The 18,443-nt window shown below is 40.2% G+C and overlaps 1 protein-coding gene across 3 annotated transcripts in view; it reads left to right on the forward strand.

The window, feature by feature from the left end:
• The first annotated feature begins 9,765 nt into the window (after nucleotides 1-9,765).
• The window catches only part of btf3l4 (basic transcription factor 3-like 4), a 50,141-nt gene continuing 41,463 nt past the window's right edge, over nucleotides 9,766-18,443 (forward strand). The window contains exons 1-2 of one of the 3 annotated variants that reach the window (XM_063064350.1): nucleotides 9,766-9,893; nucleotides 10,500-10,563. In XM_063064350.1, coding sequence (XP_062920420.1) covers nucleotides 10,510-10,563 — 54 coding nt within the window. In that variant the 5' untranslated portion in view covers nucleotides 9,766-9,893; nucleotides 10,500-10,509. Of the gene's footprint in view, nucleotides 9,894-10,164; nucleotides 10,236-10,499; nucleotides 10,564-18,443 lie in introns of those variants that run through there. The other 2 variants (XM_063064351.1, XM_063064352.1) reach the window with 2 other exon arrangements.

Below are 18,443 nucleotides of genomic sequence, written 5' to 3' on the forward strand. Positions count from 1 at the left end.
TTCCAAGAATCACTAGATTCAGGAAAGGTTCCAGAGAAATGGAAAATTGCAAATGTCACCGCTCTTTAAGGAAGGGAGACAGAAGAAAGGAAATTATAGGCCAGTTAGCCTTCAGTGGTTGGGAAAATGTTGGTGTCCACTATAAAGGATGACATTGAGGTAATTGGAGACACAAGAAAAAATAGACCAAAGTTGGCATAGTTTTCTTAAGGGGAAATCTCACCTGATGAATCTGTTGGAATTCTTTGAAGAAATAACAGTCAGGATAGATAAAGGAGAGTCAGTAGATATTGTTTATTTGGATTTGCAGAAGGCCTTTGACAAAGGTGCCATTCATGACTGATTAGCAGGAGGCAAAGCATGGGAATAAAGGGGGCCTATTCTGGTAGACTGCTGGCAACCAGTGACAATCTTCAGGGTTCAGGGTTCAATATTGGGACCACTGCTCTTTACATTATATGTCAATGATTTGAATGAGAGAATTGATGGCTTTGTGGCCAAGTTTGTGGACAATATGAAGATAGATGGAGGCAGGTAGTATTGAGGAAACAGAGAATCTGCAGAAGGACTAAGACAGTTTAGGAGAATAGGCAAAGAAGTAGCAGATAGAATATAGCATAAGGGAGTGTATAGTCGTGCACTTTGGTTAAATAAATGAAGTGTAGTCTCTTTTCTAAATGGAGAGAAAATTTAAAAAACCTGAGGCACAAGGGGACTTGGGAGTATTTGTGCAGGATTCCCTAAAGGTTAATTTGCAGGTTGAGTCTGTGATGAGGAAGGTAAATGCAACGTTAGCATTCATTTCAAGAGGACTAGAATATAAAACCAAGGATGTAATTTTGATGCTTTAGAAAGTGCTGGTGAGGCCTCACAGAATATAGTGAACAGTTTTGGGCCCCTTATCTAGAAAGGACATACTGACGTGGGAGAGGGTTCAAAGGAAGTTCTCAAAAATGATTCCAGGATTGACAGGCTTGTCATATGAGGAGTGTTTATTGGCTCTGGGCCTCCCCTCACTAGAACTCAGAAGAATGAGCAGTGACCTCATTGAAACCTTGAAAGATCTTGATAGAGTGGATGTGGAGAGGATGTTTCCTATGGTGGGGAAACCTAGGACCAGAAGACAGAGCCTCAGCATAAAGGGATGTCCTTTTAGATAGAAGATGAAGAGGAATTTCTTTAGCCAGAGAACGGTGAATATGTAGAATTTGTTGCCACAGGGGGCTGTGGAGGCCAGGTCATTTGGTATATTTGAGGCAGAGATCAATGGATTCTTTATTAGTCAGGATGTGAAGGGATATGGGGAGGAGGTATGAGATTGGGGCTGAGACAGAAAATGTATCAGCTATGTTGAATGGCCTAACTCTGCTTCTATATCTTTTGGTCTTATGGTTCAAGAGCCTAATGGTTGAAGAGTAGTAACTGTTCCTGAACCTGGTGATGTGGGGCTTGAGACTGCTGTAGTTCCTTCCAGATGGCAGAGAGAGAAGAGAGCATGGCCTGGATAATGGGGGTCATTGATGATGGATGCTGCCTTTCTGTGGTGGCAACGTTCCTTGTAATTGGATAGGATATCCATGTAAGTAGGATGGAAGATGTCTGTGAGCCTGAAGAGCTAGTACGTGCTTTCAGACTTTTGTATTTCTGCCTGATGGAAGGGTGAGAAGTGAGAATATCTGGGATGGGTGGGATCTTTGATAATGACTGGGTTTACTGAGGCAGTGGAAAACATGGGGGGGGGGGTGGTAGTCTGGTTCTGTCATGTGCTCAACTGTGCTCACAATTCCCTGAGCTTTCTTGCAATCACAAGCAAAGCATTTACCATACCAAGCCGAGGTGCGTCGCAACAGGAAGTTTTCTGTGGCGCATCCTAGAAACTTGAAACAGTCAACCCTCTCAAACTGAGCAAGTTTATTTCCATTCCAGAACATCTGAGATGTACTCTTTTATCAAAGGATGGGGATCCACACCTCTTCTGTTTCCCACATATCTGTCCTCACGCCATCCCCCTACCCATGTAACAAGGATAGTGCACGTGGCCAAGTGGTTAAGGCGTTTGTCTAGTGATCTGAAGGTTGTTAGTTTGAGCCTCAGCTGTGGCAGCATGTTTGTGTCCTTGAGCAAGGCACCAAACCACACATTGCTCTAGTCTGTGCAAGGAATGGCGCCCCACACAGACTTCCAATCTGCGCCTTGTACGGCATGAAAATGCCCGACGCAGGCCTCTCATGGTCTGAGTCGATGTTCCCTCCCCCCCCTCCCCTGATCTTACCTACCACCCCATCAGCCTCTGCATCAATCACTCTCTGCAACATCTGCTGTCTCCAACTGGATCCCACCACCAGGCACATATTTGCATCCCCCCCCCCCACCACAGGAATTGTTCTATCTGTGACGCCCGTGCTTGCTCATCCCTCTCCACAGGTACCCCCCCCCCCCACGGGTACTTAACCCTGCAATTATCCCAAATATTACGCCAGCCTCTACACCTCCTCTCTCTCACCACCACTGAGGGCCAAAATTAGTTCTACCAGGTGAGGCAGCACTTCACATGTGAATCCATCAGTGCCATTCAGTGCTCCCAGTGCAGCTTCTTGTACCTCGGAGAAGCCTGGCACAGATTGGGAGAAATTGCTTCATCTACCGTCTTCATACCATTTGTCGTAACAGCCAGAATCTTGTGATGGCCAACCATTTCAAGTCCACTTTCCATTCCCATACTGACATGTCCGTCCACGGCTACTTCTCTTGCCAAGTTGTGGCATATTCCCAAACCTGTTGGCATCAACATTGATTTTTATAACTTCTGATATGCACTCCCCTCAGTCCACACCCTCATTCATTGTCTTCCCTTATCGCTCTGGCCCCATTACTCCTTCTCTTTCCCCTCACACACCTGCCAAACACTTTGGTTCTCCACTTCCTTTCCTTTATTCCTCTCCTATCAGATCCCACTTTTTTCAGCCCTTTGCCTGTTACACATTTTACTTTGCAGCTTCTCACATCATTCTCATTTCTCCCACCTCCTTCCCCGCTGACCTATCTTACCTCCTCTCCTATATTTCATTATCACCTGCCCGCTCGTGCTCCTCCCCGCTTCCTATATCCTTTCATTCTGACTCTTTCTAGTCCTGATGAAGGGTCCTGGCCTGAAATGTCGACTGTTTATTCCCCTCCACTGATGCTGCCTGACTTGCTGAGTTCCTCCAGAATTTTGTGTCCCCAATGTAACTTGCCTGTTTGGCACAAAAAATCTGATGGCAAAGTGAATGAGGTGAAAACTTCCCCATGTTTCAAAGGCATTTCGAGCAGAATGAAAACTTTCGTTAATGTGCAGAGATTAATAGTTTGAGTAAGAGAACAGTCTCTTAAAATTTGTACATTCTTCATTTTAATTCATATTTCTTTGAGCTTTGGATTGGAATTATCAAATAATCAAATACACACCAGGGCAAAAACAGAAAATATGAATATTTCTGTTCAAATCATAGTTAGTTAAAGAATCATAGAATTAAGCATCATTGAAACAGTCCTCATGGCCCAATTTGTCTTTGCCAACCAAGGTGTCTATCTAAGTTTGTCCCACTTACCTATGTTTAAGCCATATGTTTCTAAACGTTTCCTATCTTTGCACTGTCCAAACACATTTTAACAATTGTTATGGTATCTGCCTCAACTGTTTCCTCTAGCAGTTCATTCCATGTAAATGTCAGGCTCTGTGTGCTGAAGTTGCCCCTCAGGTCCCTTTGGAATCTTTTCCCTCTGACCTTAAACCTATGACCTTTGGTTTTTTTATTATCTCTTTTTAACTACAAAGGTTGCGCATTCAAATAAAAGGTCAAATAAAGGTCAAATAGAAGGTCAGTTCTGATAAGAAATAATACTTTTGAAGTGGCCTGGTCTGCTTCACATTCGGTGCTGAATTTCTGTCATACTAATTATTTTTAACTGGAGGATATCCCTGGATGTACTCCATATCTCAAAGATTTCTTGTCTGCCACTCACAAAATCCATTACTATCAGTTTAAAAATGTAAAGGTACATATTTAAGTGCACATATTTGACACCGTTCAAAAGCCAAAAAGGAGCAATCAAGCCCACTGTATTGATTTGAATTAAATTGAATTGACATTATTTCTTACATCCTTCACATACACAAGGAGTAAAAACCTTTACATTACGTCTCTGTCTAAATGTACAATTATAGTAATTTATAATAAATACAACAGTCAATGTAACATAGAAATACACTCAATCAGCGTGAGTTAATCAGTCTGATGGCCTGGTGGAAGAAGCTGTACTGGAGCCTGTTGGTCCTGGCTTTTATGCTGTGGTACCGTTAACCTGGTTAGTAGCAGCTAGAATAGATTGAGGTTGGGGTGACTCAGGACCCCAATGATCCTTCAGGCCCTTTTTTCACACCTGTCTTTATAAATGTCTTGAATGATGGGAGGTTCATAACTATAGTTGTGCTGGGCTGTCCGCACCACTCTCTGCAGAATCCTGAGATTAAGGGAGGTACAGTTCCCCTGCAGCCAGCCAGGATGCTCTTAATTCTGCCCCTGTAGAAAGTTCCTCGGATTTGGGGGCCCATACCAAACTTCCTCAACTGTCTGAGGTGAAAGAGGCACTGTTGCGTCTTTTTCACCACGCAGCTGGTGTGTACAGACCACGCCAGGTCCTCAGTAATGTGGATGCCAAGGAACTTAAAGTTGTCTACCCTCTCAAACCCAGATCCATTGATGTCAACAGGGGTTAACCTGTCTCCATTCTTCCTGCAGTCCACAACCAGCTCTTTTGTTTTTGTGACATTGAGGGAGAGGTTGTTTCTTGACACCACTGTGTCAGAGAGATGACTTCTTCCCTGTAGGCCACCTCATTATTGTTTTGAGATTAGGCCAATCAATGTAGTGTCATTGGCAAATTTAAGTAGCAGATTAGAACTGTGGATGGTGACACAGTCATGGGTATACAGGGAGTAAAGGAGAGGGCTTAAGACACAGCTCTGAGGGGCACCTGTGTTGAGGGTCAGAGGGGCAGAGGTGAGGGAGTCCACTCTTACCACATGCCCATGATCTGACAGAAAGTCCAGGATCCAGCTACACAAGGCAGGGTCAAGGCCGAGGCCTCTGAGCTTCCTGTTGAGCCTGGATGGAATTATAGTGTTGAATGCTGAACTGTAATCCAAGAACAGCATTCTCATTTAAGCATCCTTCTTCTCCAGTATGTAGAGCAGTGGCTATTGCATCATCTGTCGATCAGTTGTGTTGGTAGGCAAATTGTTGGGGGTCCAGTTTGGGTGGTAGCAAGCTGCAGATGTAATCCTTGACTAGCCTCTCAAAGCATTTTTTTATTACATTGAATATACAGTTAGATTAGAATCTTGGCTTCCTAGCTTGTTCAGATACTTGGGGCGGTCCTTCATGGATATACAAGAGAAAATCTGCAGATGCTGGAAATCCAAAGCAACACACACAAAATGCTGGAGGAACTCAGCAGGCCAGGCGGTATCTATGGAAAGGAACACAGTTGATATTTTGGGCCAAGACCCCTCAGCAGGTCAAAACGTCGACTGTACTCCTTAACTTCGTGGATAGGTTGTTTTTGGATTAGTTGATAGAGAATGGAAAATTTTTCATCTGTTCAACAAATTAGTTAACCTCTTAAGTTGCATTAGTGTTCGTTCTTAACCCATATCAACCTCATCTCACCTTTCTTCTACATTATATTGTTCTAACAAAACCTCCTGCAAACTGTGCCAGAATGAAGGTATGACTTTTTCTCCAGACTCAGAAACATTTTCTAAATCTGTAGGATGTATTTGAAGAATCTGCACAAACCTCTTATCTTTTGCAATGTCACCGAGCTTCACATTGCCTCCAAATTAATCCAAAATCAATCAGGAATAATTTTACTATTTCAATTTAATCAATAGAGGATAATGCTTTTGTTAGTTTCTTATAGATGTTCTCCTATAAATATGGAATGATTGACAGAGGAGGAGGCTGCTCAAATATGGAAAAAGGCTTAATCAACAGAGGAAAGGTGAAAAGCTGATACACATCTTTAAAATTATAGAACGGCCTTACACACTAGAAAAGTTGTTGAAAACAAAATGTAGATACTGGAAATTTAAAAGTAAATTGGTAAACACTGGAAATTCTCTGGAGGTAAAGTAGCATTTGTGCAAAGAGAAACATTAACTCTTCCTCTTGGAGAAAAGCAGTTTCCATTGTAGGCAACTCCACAACAATGGGCCATAAATAGACACTAGGTTAATCCCTAATAAACTCAGGGGTGCAGAGCTGCTGGAGCTCACCGGAGCACTGCTCTGGCACCTCTGTAAAAAAAGGTCAAAATAAACAAGCGGGGAATTTAACAGCGGCCGCATATTAAATAGAGGGAATTTTACGGAAGCAGGGGCTGGGGAGAGGGGGTGGAGGCTGGTGGGGAAAATACCACTAATAATATTAGGATATTTGATCGTTTTTGGTGAAATCCTGGAGCTGTGACTGTTTTGTGAAATTCCTGCTCGCTCGACCCATTGTCCCAGCATACCCTGCTGTAGATTCCTGCCATTTCACAGATCCTCAGTCTCTCTCCAGCACTCGTTATTTGAGCATTGTTCGCTGAGAAAATAAAAATCTTAGATCTTTTGAAAAGTGGCATGTCGCTTGCTGAAGTGGGCTGTAAGGTCGCTAAGAATGAATCGAGCATTCACACAATAAAGCAGAAAGAAGCTGAAATTCGTGGAAGTGTTAGTGCTACCCCTACAAAGGCAAAAATGGTCTCTCTGGTTCATGATAAAGTGCTTGCAAAGACTGAGAAAGCATTAAGTGTGTGGCTAGAGGACATGTCACAGAAGCATATCCCTGTTGATGGCACAATTATGCGTGAAAAAGCACTTGGCCTCTATGAGCACTACTGTGAGGGGGTTGAGGAGAGCGAGAGGAAGGAGTTTAAGGCTAATAAGGGATGGTTGGCTAGCTACGTAAAGCTCTACAGTCTCAAGAACTTAAAGATCACCGGAGAATTGGCATGGCAGATGTACCAAGTATCCTATTATGGAGCTAATCAAAATACACACTTGAAGTCTCTCAGGAAAAAAATTGTTGATCACAAACTATCAAAAACTCACACTGATGCTCTAAGTGTTGAAAATATAGCTATTGAAGATGCTGTCGGAAAATTATGTGACACCATGAAAGCTTCGCATCTAAAGGCAACTTGTTCAATTTTTCATTCTGCATATTATATAGCTCAGAATGATCATACTCTGATCACTTTGGCTTATTGGAACTTCAAAACAAAATGGTATTGACATTGGAATTGGACTGCATTCCCGCACTTGTGCTACAGAGATAATCAATCACATAACCATTAATATGAAAAAGAAAATTTGCTAGCATATCAAGCAGATACATGGCAAGTTTTCTGTTCTCATTGATGAATCAACAAGCCTGAGCGTTAAAACCGCCCTAATAGTTTATTTCAAATGTGAGAGTGATAAGGAAGGTGATCCCCATTTTATGTTTTTAGATCTAATTGAACTGCCTGATCAGAAAGCAGCAAATATTGCAAAGCATCTATTGAACTGTCTCAATAACCATAGATTTGATGCCTCTTACTTGAAACAGAACCTTGTAGCATTTGCTAGTGATGGGGCGAGCGTAATGCTGGGTGTCAAATCTGGTGTTGCTACAATTCTCAAGGAGCCTGATGTGATAATTTGGCACTGTCTTAATCACAGATTAGAACTTGCAGTAGGTGATTTGGTGAGAAAAGTTCATGGAATAAATCATTTTCAATCATTTATGGACAAATTGTACTCTGTTTACAGTAGATTACCTCTAAATCAAAAGGAACTGTCTGAATGTGCCTCTCAACTGGAACAACAAATTTGCAAACTAGACCATGTTCTGGGCACCAGCTGGGTAGCTAGCTTATTTCGAACAGTTTCAACAGTGTGGCAAATTATGAAGCACTGTGTTCTCGTTTTGAAAAAGCAATGAAGGATGAAACGAGATCTGGGAGTGACAGAAATACCTATGAAGGTCTGTTGAAAAGACTCTCTTCGGAACAGTTTTTATTGGACTTAGCTCTAATGTATGACACATTGCATGAACTTGATTTACTGTCAGAGTATTTACAGAATCGCACTACTATGATTGTTTATGCAGACAAGCTGATTCAACAGAGCATAATATCACTGCATGGACTGAAAGAGCAACCAGGTACAAAAACTCTAGAAGCTCAAGAGGCAGTTGAAAAGGGGAAGTTTGGAGAAATTACCTTAACAAGCAACAACAAAATTGTCTCCATTAATTATCTACAGTTTCTTACCAGTCTTATAAACAATTTGCAGCACTGTATGTTCACGGCAACATTCTTGAAAGGTTCGCAAACTTCTAAACCTCAAAGTATGTATAAATCCCTGCTAAATGAAATGTGTTTCCTTGATAAAGATAACTGGCCTGCTGAAATACCGCCTAATTATAGAGAAGCTGCAATATCATCTCTCTGTAAGAGGTTTAAGCTTTCTTCTTCCTCTGTAATAAATGCCTTCAGAGATTATGTGGAAGATTGTGGATGCCGCATCCCCCACGATTTACGCCCATTACTGAGCTGTTCACAAGTTATCCCTATTAGTACTGCTGAATGTGAGAGAGGATTCAGTCCCATGAACTTGATAATAACAACAACATGCTCAAGAATTCTCATAAATCATGTATCAGCACTTATGTTTGTTCAACTACACAGACCTCCTCTAGTTCAGTGGAATCTTGAGCTGTATGTCACATCATGGCTGCGGTACCACAGATCAGCAGATGACACCAGGACAAGAGTTGCTTCAGACCCCCAAACACATTTTACGCCTGACCCTTTGAGGAAATTATTGTGAAGCTTTTCATTGGTGGCATTTGGTAAGGAGGTAATTACTTTTAAATTGGTAAAATACATGATTACCATCTTTTTCTTTAATTGTTTGATAATTATATTTTATGATAATTAGTGAGTGCAACCGTGCAATACTTTGTCATATTATTAAATTATTTAAGTATCATATGTTTTATTGTACCAGTTGTACACTGAAATGTAGAGATAGGCTATAATCTTGTTAATGCCTTAACTACTGTATCACTATATTTCTGTAGAGCTCTGGAATTCATATATTTCTTTCATCTTGGTTTAGTGCTTGACATTACAAGAATCTCTCAATTTGTGTACCTGCTCATTACATAAATGCGGAATGGGGCAAGGAAGTTGCCCAGTACATGAAATTAGCAGGTACACTAATTGCGTGTGACATACATAGAAAGGATGTTGGAAATGGAAAGCATTTTGTCAGTTTATTAGCATTTCACCCCTGAATAAATTGCAGAGGGATTTCAACCCAAATATTGTTACTCAGTTGTAGAGTAATGCAACAACACTTAACTCTACGCCCGTATTCTCTACTGAATCCTGTATTTTTACAACAAATCTTTCTTGGTGAAAAAGGAGAGGATGTCCGAACAAATATTGCCTGGGAAAACCCATTCTCTGTCGGACACCAACTACTTGTACGCAAGTTTTAGAAAAGCCATAAAGTGAATTATCAAGAGCTCATTGGAAAATGCGAACACAGAGATAGTATAATTTCCTCGTTGGATATGCAGCTTCACACAAGCCTCTATTCTTTTGCTGGGTAATACCAACATACTCAGCTCCCCAATGCGCATAAGCGAGTGGCCGCAGCAGGGTGCGGTGCCCGTGACGGAATGAACGCGGGACGCGTCACGTGCCGGGAGACGCATTGGAGGCTCGTGTACTCTGTCCCGATCTCCATCTCTTTCCATACCCGCCATCTTGCTCACCGCGTGTTTCCTTTGGGTCCGGACAAACATCATAAGGTTTGTGACCGAGGCAGAAAAGTTTCCTGTCACTATGATTGACCGCGCAGTTGTCGCCCTGATAAAATCGAGATGCAGTCCCCGTGTTAGCAAATTATGTGCGGGAGCGGGGAACGAGAAATTGCTGTGAACAAAATTAGTTTGGAGGTGGGATTTTAAAATCGGCTGGTTTGAGCTACATTTTGTGGCTGGTTGCTTTCTAAGGCTGGGCACGTTAGGCCGCGACATGACTTAAGTGGAAGAAAAGTGTAATAACCGTGTGTCAAATCGATGTGGTCTTTTTCCTGAGATATCGGAACTGGTTGTGAAGCCTGAACGGAACTGAAGTTTTCAGTGTGCACCGTACGTTTGTCATGCTACTCAAATGTCTACCTCTCAGTTCGCTGAAAAAAATAGTTTAAAAGTAAAGCAGAGCTACGATAAATAAATCTAGTCGTCATTTGTGTTTATAGAACGAGAAGTCCTTTCAAGTTACTTAGATAACAAGTTTTACATGGAAATTAATCTTTAATTAACTGGCCTAGATCGCATTGTAATGTTTGTTATTTTGCGAAAATAATGTAAATATAGTGATTTTGAATTTACTTTTTTTTTTGCCTTCTCCAGATTATACACTATGAATCAGGAAAAATTAGCAAAACTACAGGCTCAGGTCCGGATAGGAGGAAAGGTGAGATCATTGTTTGTCATAGTTGTTTATGTAATGGCAGCCACTAATTTAATATCAAGAAAATTAGTGTTTTGTTTTTGTGACTTTTAAATGGTATAACTTTTCAAATACTAGGTTGTTGCTTTTGTTAATAAGGGATGTTACACTTAATCCTTAATTTCAAAGCCTAGAACTACAGGTGTGTTTGCAGTTTTTACTGTTTTGATATCTACAGAGCAAGAGAGTGAGACAAACTTTTTCATGTTCATCTTTTTATAGTTCTGTGCTAAGGTCATTGACCAGAAACATTAATATCATTCTCAAATTATTTTGGCTTTTTTGCTTTTTTGCAGCATTTTGTTGTAAATGTCAGGTTTCCAGTGGCCGTGGAACTCTGCTTTTGCACTGGAGTTTTAAAGACAACTTTCAATAATGCTTGCATTGTCTTACCAATCAGGACCATTAAATTTGTTCCTTTGTATGTTCACATATTTTGAATATTGCAATAATTTTGTATTTGCTTATCGTGGTTCTCTTTGAAGGCAGCAAATATTTCTTAAACTATTGCAAACAATGTGAAGAGAACTCTTAATATACTCTGAAAAGGGCATTTCCAGCAGTTTTATCCAGTGATAATGAAAGAATTCAGCCGTGTCAAAGTTGGTTTGGTCTGTGACTGGCAGATATATTTGATCTTTTCATTGGTTTAAATTTTGAGGTTATCATTGCTGTTCTATTATCCTGTTAAAATATGACAGATTTAAAAGCAAATATTATTTGTAAAGTTCCTTTTAGGACTCAGCATCTTCCAAAGTGCTTCTCAGTCAATGAAGGTCTTCTGGTTCAACTGTTGCTGTCAGGCGTGGAACTTAGCAGTTAATTTTCACACAAGTATCGCAGACCAAATAAACGTTTTGATCTGATTGGTTGAGAAATAAATATTGGCTGGAATGCTGAAATAAATCTGTTTTGGTTCAAAGGGATATTTTATCTACTTTCACGGGGGCCCTCTGATTTTTTTTAAATCTTCAGAATTTAAGAACAGCAATGTAACTCATGGCTGGATTGAATTAGCTAGATTAGGTCCTCAAATGTCGTGGTTTCTCGTTTCTCACAAACGACAAGGAGATGCAGAAAACTCATCAAGACGTTTTAAACTTTAATTTGCAAATCAAATCTGAGACAATCAGAAAGCTAGTAGCTGACTGCCCATCGAGGCTTGTATACAGCATTTTTTATAGCAATTTTCCTATCTTAGCTACATTATCATATCCAGTCGGCCTGTGATTATATATCATCAATATATCCGCTCTCGACTTTCCACTATTGTTTTACTCCCCAACTTAATTATGTCCTAGTTTACATTTTAGACCATATGTCCTGTCATCCCTAACCACAGTTATTTCTTAATTAGTCTTGCGTTGACATACTGCCACATATTTCATCCCCTTACTCGCCACCATTATCTTTCTACTTGGTTTCATTCTAGTTCTCTTCATGAATTAATAGTGATCAGGTCAAAAGTCATGGTTACATAGTGAATACCTATTGAGCTAGCAGTGGTTACATAGTAAATATAGAAAATACAATGTGTACATTTGAATATATACTGTTGAGTAAATACTGTAATACATAGAAAATACAATGCATTTTCCAATACAAGGCATTTGCATTGAACATGAGTTGTCACTGAGCAAATCTGTGTTTGACTTGTATCAGTTATGGCTACAATGATAGCTCTCTTAGTGAGAGCATTGTGGGATCATCTTTGCCTTATTGACTACAGCAGTTTAAAGCATGAATTACTTTGCAAAACAGTCATGGATGATGAGTGCAAAATTCCAAAATTCTAACATAAGGCCATTTAAAGTGGAACATTTCATGTTTTTTGACATACTAAAATTTTTAAAAAATTGCCTGCATATCAAATATGCAAGTGCATTAGCTTTTTATTAATGGGATAGTACTGCTGAGAAGACCAGCACTTGATGTTCACTTTATAATTAATGTGGAGGAATATATTCTTATCAGTTTAAGAAATATTGGGTAGACTCTGAAAGGAAGTGTAATACTTTGGCTGTGTGTTGACCTGAATGATTATTCCTTTTCCTGACTATTGTACAAATGGATACTGTTCCTAATGACATGTTTTTTCATGGTGACTATTTCAGCAGATGTCACCTGTAAATTTTAACAATAGTTAACGCTGAATTAGCATTTCCAGTTTTTGAATTTGAATGTATTTTCATGTTTATTTATTGATTAGAAAAGTGTTTGGTATCCAAAAATACAAGTCTAAGGTTAAGCCTATGTAATCTGGTGATGACATTGTAGAAATCAAACATAAAAGTTGCTGGTGAATGCAGCAGGCCAGGCAGCATCTCTAGGAAGAGGTACAGTCGACGTTTCGGGCCGAGACCCTTAGTTCTGACAAAGGGTTTCGGCCCGAAACATCGACTGTACCTCTTCCTAGAGATTCTGCCTGGCCTGCTGCGTTCACCAGTAACTTTTATGTGCGTTGCTTGAAATTCCAGCATCTGCAGATTTCCTCATGCTTGCGTTGTATAAATCAAATATTGTTTTTTTTTGGCACAACAATAATAAAAAACCATGTACATGCTGCACTGATGTATACATTGTTCCCGAACATTTTTGGACCATGGTTTTAAGAAAGCATCTCTGCTGGGTTTGTAGTACATTTAGCTTTTTGCCCAATATCTTCATATCATCAGTGGGTTAAAAAAATCATGTTTGATTATTTAATTGTTTTAGTATTAAAAAGAATCAACAAAGGTGGAAGTAGAGGCTAAAGAGCAAAGCTCCAGAGATTAGGACAACAAAAAGGTTGTTGCAGGAGCAGAGGAGTGGCCACGGGATGGCTTGGAGTCAGTGGACTAGGTCGTTCGTGTTCAAGGACTCTGCTGTGGATCTGAATGAATACACTATGGTTGTCATGGACATTATTAAAACAGTTGTAGTCGAGAGTGTCTCCAGAAAATCATTCAGTCTTCGCCAATCAGAAACCCTGGATGAACCATGAGATCCTTAGTCTACTAAGGGCCAGATGAAGAGGCATTCAAGTCTGGTGACCAAGAGAGTTACAAGAGGTCCATGTACGATCTCCAGAAAGCCATCGCACACGCAAAGTGGCAATTTCAGATTAAATTTGATTCAATGAAGGATGCTTGACAGTGGTGGCAGGGCTTGAATACTATCACCTCAAGAGTCAAAGGCGACAACAGGGCTTAGCTTCCAGATGAGCCCAATGCCTTCTATGTTCGCTTTGAACGTCAAAACATGAAGGAACCATCACAAACTCCCACAGCCCTTGATGATCCTGTGATTTCAGTCTCTTAAGGCTGATGTGCGAGCAGTCTTCAGAAGGGTGTACCCACAAACATCAAGCCCAGATGGAGTACCTGGCCAAGTACTAAAGACCTGTGCTGATCAAGTGGCTGGAGTGTTCATTGAGATCTTTAACCTCTCACCTTGGCAGTCTGAGGTACCCACCTGCTTCAAGCAGGCTTCAGTTATACCGGTGCCAAAGAACATGGTAATGTGGCTCAATGACTATTGTCCAGTAGCACTTGCATCCGCTGTGATTAAGTGTTTTGAGAGGTTGGTGATGAAGCACATCAAGTCTGCCTGAAAATCGATTTGGATCCACTCTAACTTGCCTCGCTCCCTAGCAGATACAATCTCACTGGCTTTTCACTCTACTCTGGAAAATCTCGACAACAAAGATGCATGCATCAAGATAATCTTTATCAACTATAGCTCAGCATTCAATCATCGTCATCAGGTGCCATGCCCAGTTTGAGCTTTGACTGCCATGGTTCACACACTCCTGTTTCGGGTCAGGTGGATCAATTCATTGGTATTTATTTCCAGTACTCTAGCTGCTGTCTCCATCATCATTTGTCTTTGTTTTTTTTTGGCGTGTGCCCGTGTGCGTTTGCGTGTCCGTGCGTGCGTCCGTGATGATGGATTTTACAAGATGCGGAGTGAGTGAGAGAGACTGTGTGACATGCCACTCCTCACACAGACATTTCACAGTATTTTCCCTTTGTTTTACGAGGTCGAGTTGCGATCTCGGCACTCAACCCGGCACGGATGGAAAGCGTACTCGGGGGCGGACCTGACTAGTTTCGAACTTGGGAACCTCCGCTCCCGGGTCCGGCGACGATGTCGTTGCACCACCGGCCAGCCTGTCATTTGTCTTTGTCTTCCTCTTGCTTTCTTCCCTTCAATCTTTCCCATAATTACTGTGCATTCTAACTTCTCTTTCCTAACCACATGTCCAATGAAGTTACGTTGCCTTTTCGTGGTTTCATACATTATTTCTCTTTTGTGTTTGCTCTGTTCATGACATCCTTGTTATATATTCATTTCGTCCATGATATTCTTTGCATCCTCCTCAAAAACCACATTTCTGCTGCTTCAATTCGTTTCCTCATGTTACTAGATATTGTCCAACATTCTGAGCCATATAACATAACTGGATAAACATAACATTTCTGTACTCTGAGGTGGGTTGTCATGCCTAGTTTAGTATTGGTCAGTATACTCTTCATTCTCATAAAGGTGTCTTTTGCCATCTCTATTGGTGTCTATGTCACACCTGCCATCTGATGTCACCCAGCTTCCTAAGTAGCAAAAGTTCTGTACTTGTTTTATGTCTTTCTCGTTTATTCTCAGCCTGCAGATAGGATTCTCCTTCTTTTTGGATATCATCATACATTCTGTCTTTTTGCAATTGATAGACCCATTTTTGTACTTTCTTCAACAACTATATCAATTGTTTTGTAGGTCTTCCTCCGTACTTGCAATTAGTACAGTGTCATCTGCATATCTGAAACTATTGATGTTTTCAATTATTTAAAATTGAAATTAAAATTAAAATTCAAAGTACTATTCAGCATTCAATGCCATCACCTAAAAACTAATCAGTAAGCTTCAAGTCCTTGGCCTCAATACCTCCTTGTGCAATTGGATCCTGGATTTCCTCATTTGTAGACCCCAGTCAGTTCAGATTGGCAACAATCCATGGTCAATCAGCGCAGTTGCACTACAAGGCTGTGTGCTTGGCCCCCTGCTCTACTCCACCACTTATGACTTATGGCTCCAATGCCATATTCAAGTTTGCTGACGACTCAACAGTTGTATATGCAAAGTCAAAGCTGGTGATGAATCAGCGTAAAGGACGGAGATTGAAAATTTAGCTGAGAGATGCCACAGCAGCAACATCTTAATGAATGTCAGCAAGACCAAGAAGCTAGTTATTGACTTCAGGAGGAGGAAACCGGAGGTCCATGAGCCAGTTCTCATCTTGAGGATCAGAGGTGGAGGGGGTCAGCAACTTTAAATTCCTCGGTGTTATGATTTCGGAGGATCTCTGCTGGGGCCTAGCGCATAAGTGCAATTCTGAAAAAAGCATGGCAGCACCTCTGCTTCCTTAGCAGTTTGTAAAGGTTCAGCAGGATATTTAAAATTTGACAGATTTCTATTTCTATAGATGTGTGGTGGAAAGTATATTAACTGGCTGCATCACAGCCAGGTATGGTAACACCATTGGAATAGAAAATCCTACAAGAAGTAGTGGATATGGCCCTGTCCATCATGGGTAAAGCCCTCCCCACCACTGAGCACATCGACACGAAATGTTGTCACAGGGAAGCAGCATCCATCATCAGGGACCCTACCACCTGGGACATGCTCTCTTCTTGCTGCTACCATCAGGAGCCTCAGGACTCAACCACCAGGTCCAGGAATGGTTACTACCCCTCAACCATCAGGCTGTTACACCAAAGGCGGTAACTTCACTCATCTTCTCTTACCCCATCCTTAAAATGCTTCCACAACCTATAGACTCAAACTTTCAAGGACTACTCATCTCATATTCTTGATATTTATTATTAATATTTCCTTTTTTGTATTTGCTCAGTGTTGTCTTTTGCACACTGGTTGAATGCCCAAGTAAGTTTCGGCCTTTCATTGGTTCTATCGTGGTTGTTATTCTGTTATAGATTTATTAAGTATGCCCACAAGAAAATGAATCTCAGGGATGTATATGCCTACATATATGAACTTCGATTATAAATTTACTTTGATAACTTTGAAATAGAGGTATTGATAAACTGTGATTGTAGTAGTTCTGCCATGGTAGAACTATGACATTTGTAGATATCATGGCTTTACCATACACATTTTCAATAAACCAATAATTTTTAGATGCCTGCCCAGCATCTACTTACAAATATACGCAGACTTATTCACAAATTTGCAGTAAACTTCTATGTTCTTGGTTGCAGATTCTGTTCTTGCAGTGATCTGAGTTACAGGAAATCAGGTCGTATGTTACTATCCAGTGACCCTTGCTAGCAAGTACACAAGAAACTACTAATTACAGTAGGATTGGGTTTGGCTTTAATGTCCTGTGCTGTATTTGCATTTTGTTAGCGCTGACAGTTACGATGTAATCATGAGATGGTGCATTGACTGTATCTGCACCCTACCTAAGACCATTTTATGTAGTAACAGAGTAATGCCCATCATGTGTAAACAAAAGCATAACAGTTCTGTTGTATATCCACATAGATTATAGAAGTTTCTTTCAGAAAGTTGAAGATGAGGGAGGGGTGGGGAGAATTCATAATTTGTAGTGTCCATTTTGAGAGTCTGATGAAGAGGTTTCATCAAGAAATGATGACCAAATTATTGGTTTTACCATGAAATCTTATTTTTAAATGAATTTATAGAAATGTTTTGAAATTCTTAATCTTTTTATATTTCTAAGAAAACTTTTGCAACAATAAATTCCATATTTGATCTATTAAACATTAAATAATTGTTTTGTTTTGGAGTATATCTCTTTAATAGATTCTTCCTTGTATTCGTTGAATTGGTTCCACCCAGCATTGCACAAAAAGTGAAGATGTAAGTGGAATTGGATTAGGTGTCAAATCTGCCATTTTCTAGTGCTCTGATACAGGACAGCACATTTTCCAATTGATAATTGATAGTACTTAGCTTAATTTTTGACATCTATGAAGAAGGAGCTGTTGTGTTTTATGAATTTGACTATTCGTTGGTTCATATTTATTGCTTTTCTAATGTTAAAGTCGTTCACATCCAATTGTGGAAATCGTGTTGAAAAAGTAGATCCCACCAGCAAAATTACCTTAACTTTGCCCATACAGAACTTTAAAATAATTTAACAACATACATAGATTAAAAAATATAAATACTTTAAAAAATATATATTTTTCCATTTTCTCTCCCTTTCATGATGCAATTCAGTGTTCAAAGGTAATTCATTGCCGTTGTTTCTTCTAAATCTAAGTCTTCCATTAACTTCCAGGACAGCCTTGTGTTCTGTGCACTTTAAACTTTTGATTGTTCAAAACTTCAGCTTCCTTCCATGTTTCACTCTTCTTGATAATTTATTTTGGCACATGGTGAGCAACAGTGGTTTTAAAATTCTGATGCTTGTCTTCTGACTTCTATTTCATATTGTCTTTTTCTATTTCTGTAATGTCCTGAGCTCAACAACCTTTCTGACCTCTTGAACATACAATAGTTTAGTCACTCTACCATTTACAGCTGTGTCCTGAACAGTTGCTGCATAATGTCTTGAATTTCCTTGCAAAATATAAATTCCTTTCTTCTTAAATGCTCCTCAAAGACTACCTCTGACTGAGTTTCTGTGTCATCTGCCCTATTGTCTCCTGATGTGAGTGCAACACGAAATTTTGTTACCATTCTTCTGACTATCGTAATATGTGGAAGAGGCATTGTAACCAAAATGTACGCATGAAAGTGGATGAATTATTTCTTTCTGCTTAAGGAGGTAGTTCAGTTTTCCTAAACTCTTGTCCTACTATTCCATCCAAGGTTGTGAA

This window comes from Mobula hypostoma, chromosome 12 (assembly GCF_963921235.1).
Source record: "Mobula hypostoma chromosome 12, sMobHyp1.1, whole genome shotgun sequence".
Taxonomy (NCBI): domain Eukaryota; kingdom Metazoa; phylum Chordata; class Chondrichthyes; order Myliobatiformes; family Myliobatidae; genus Mobula; species Mobula hypostoma.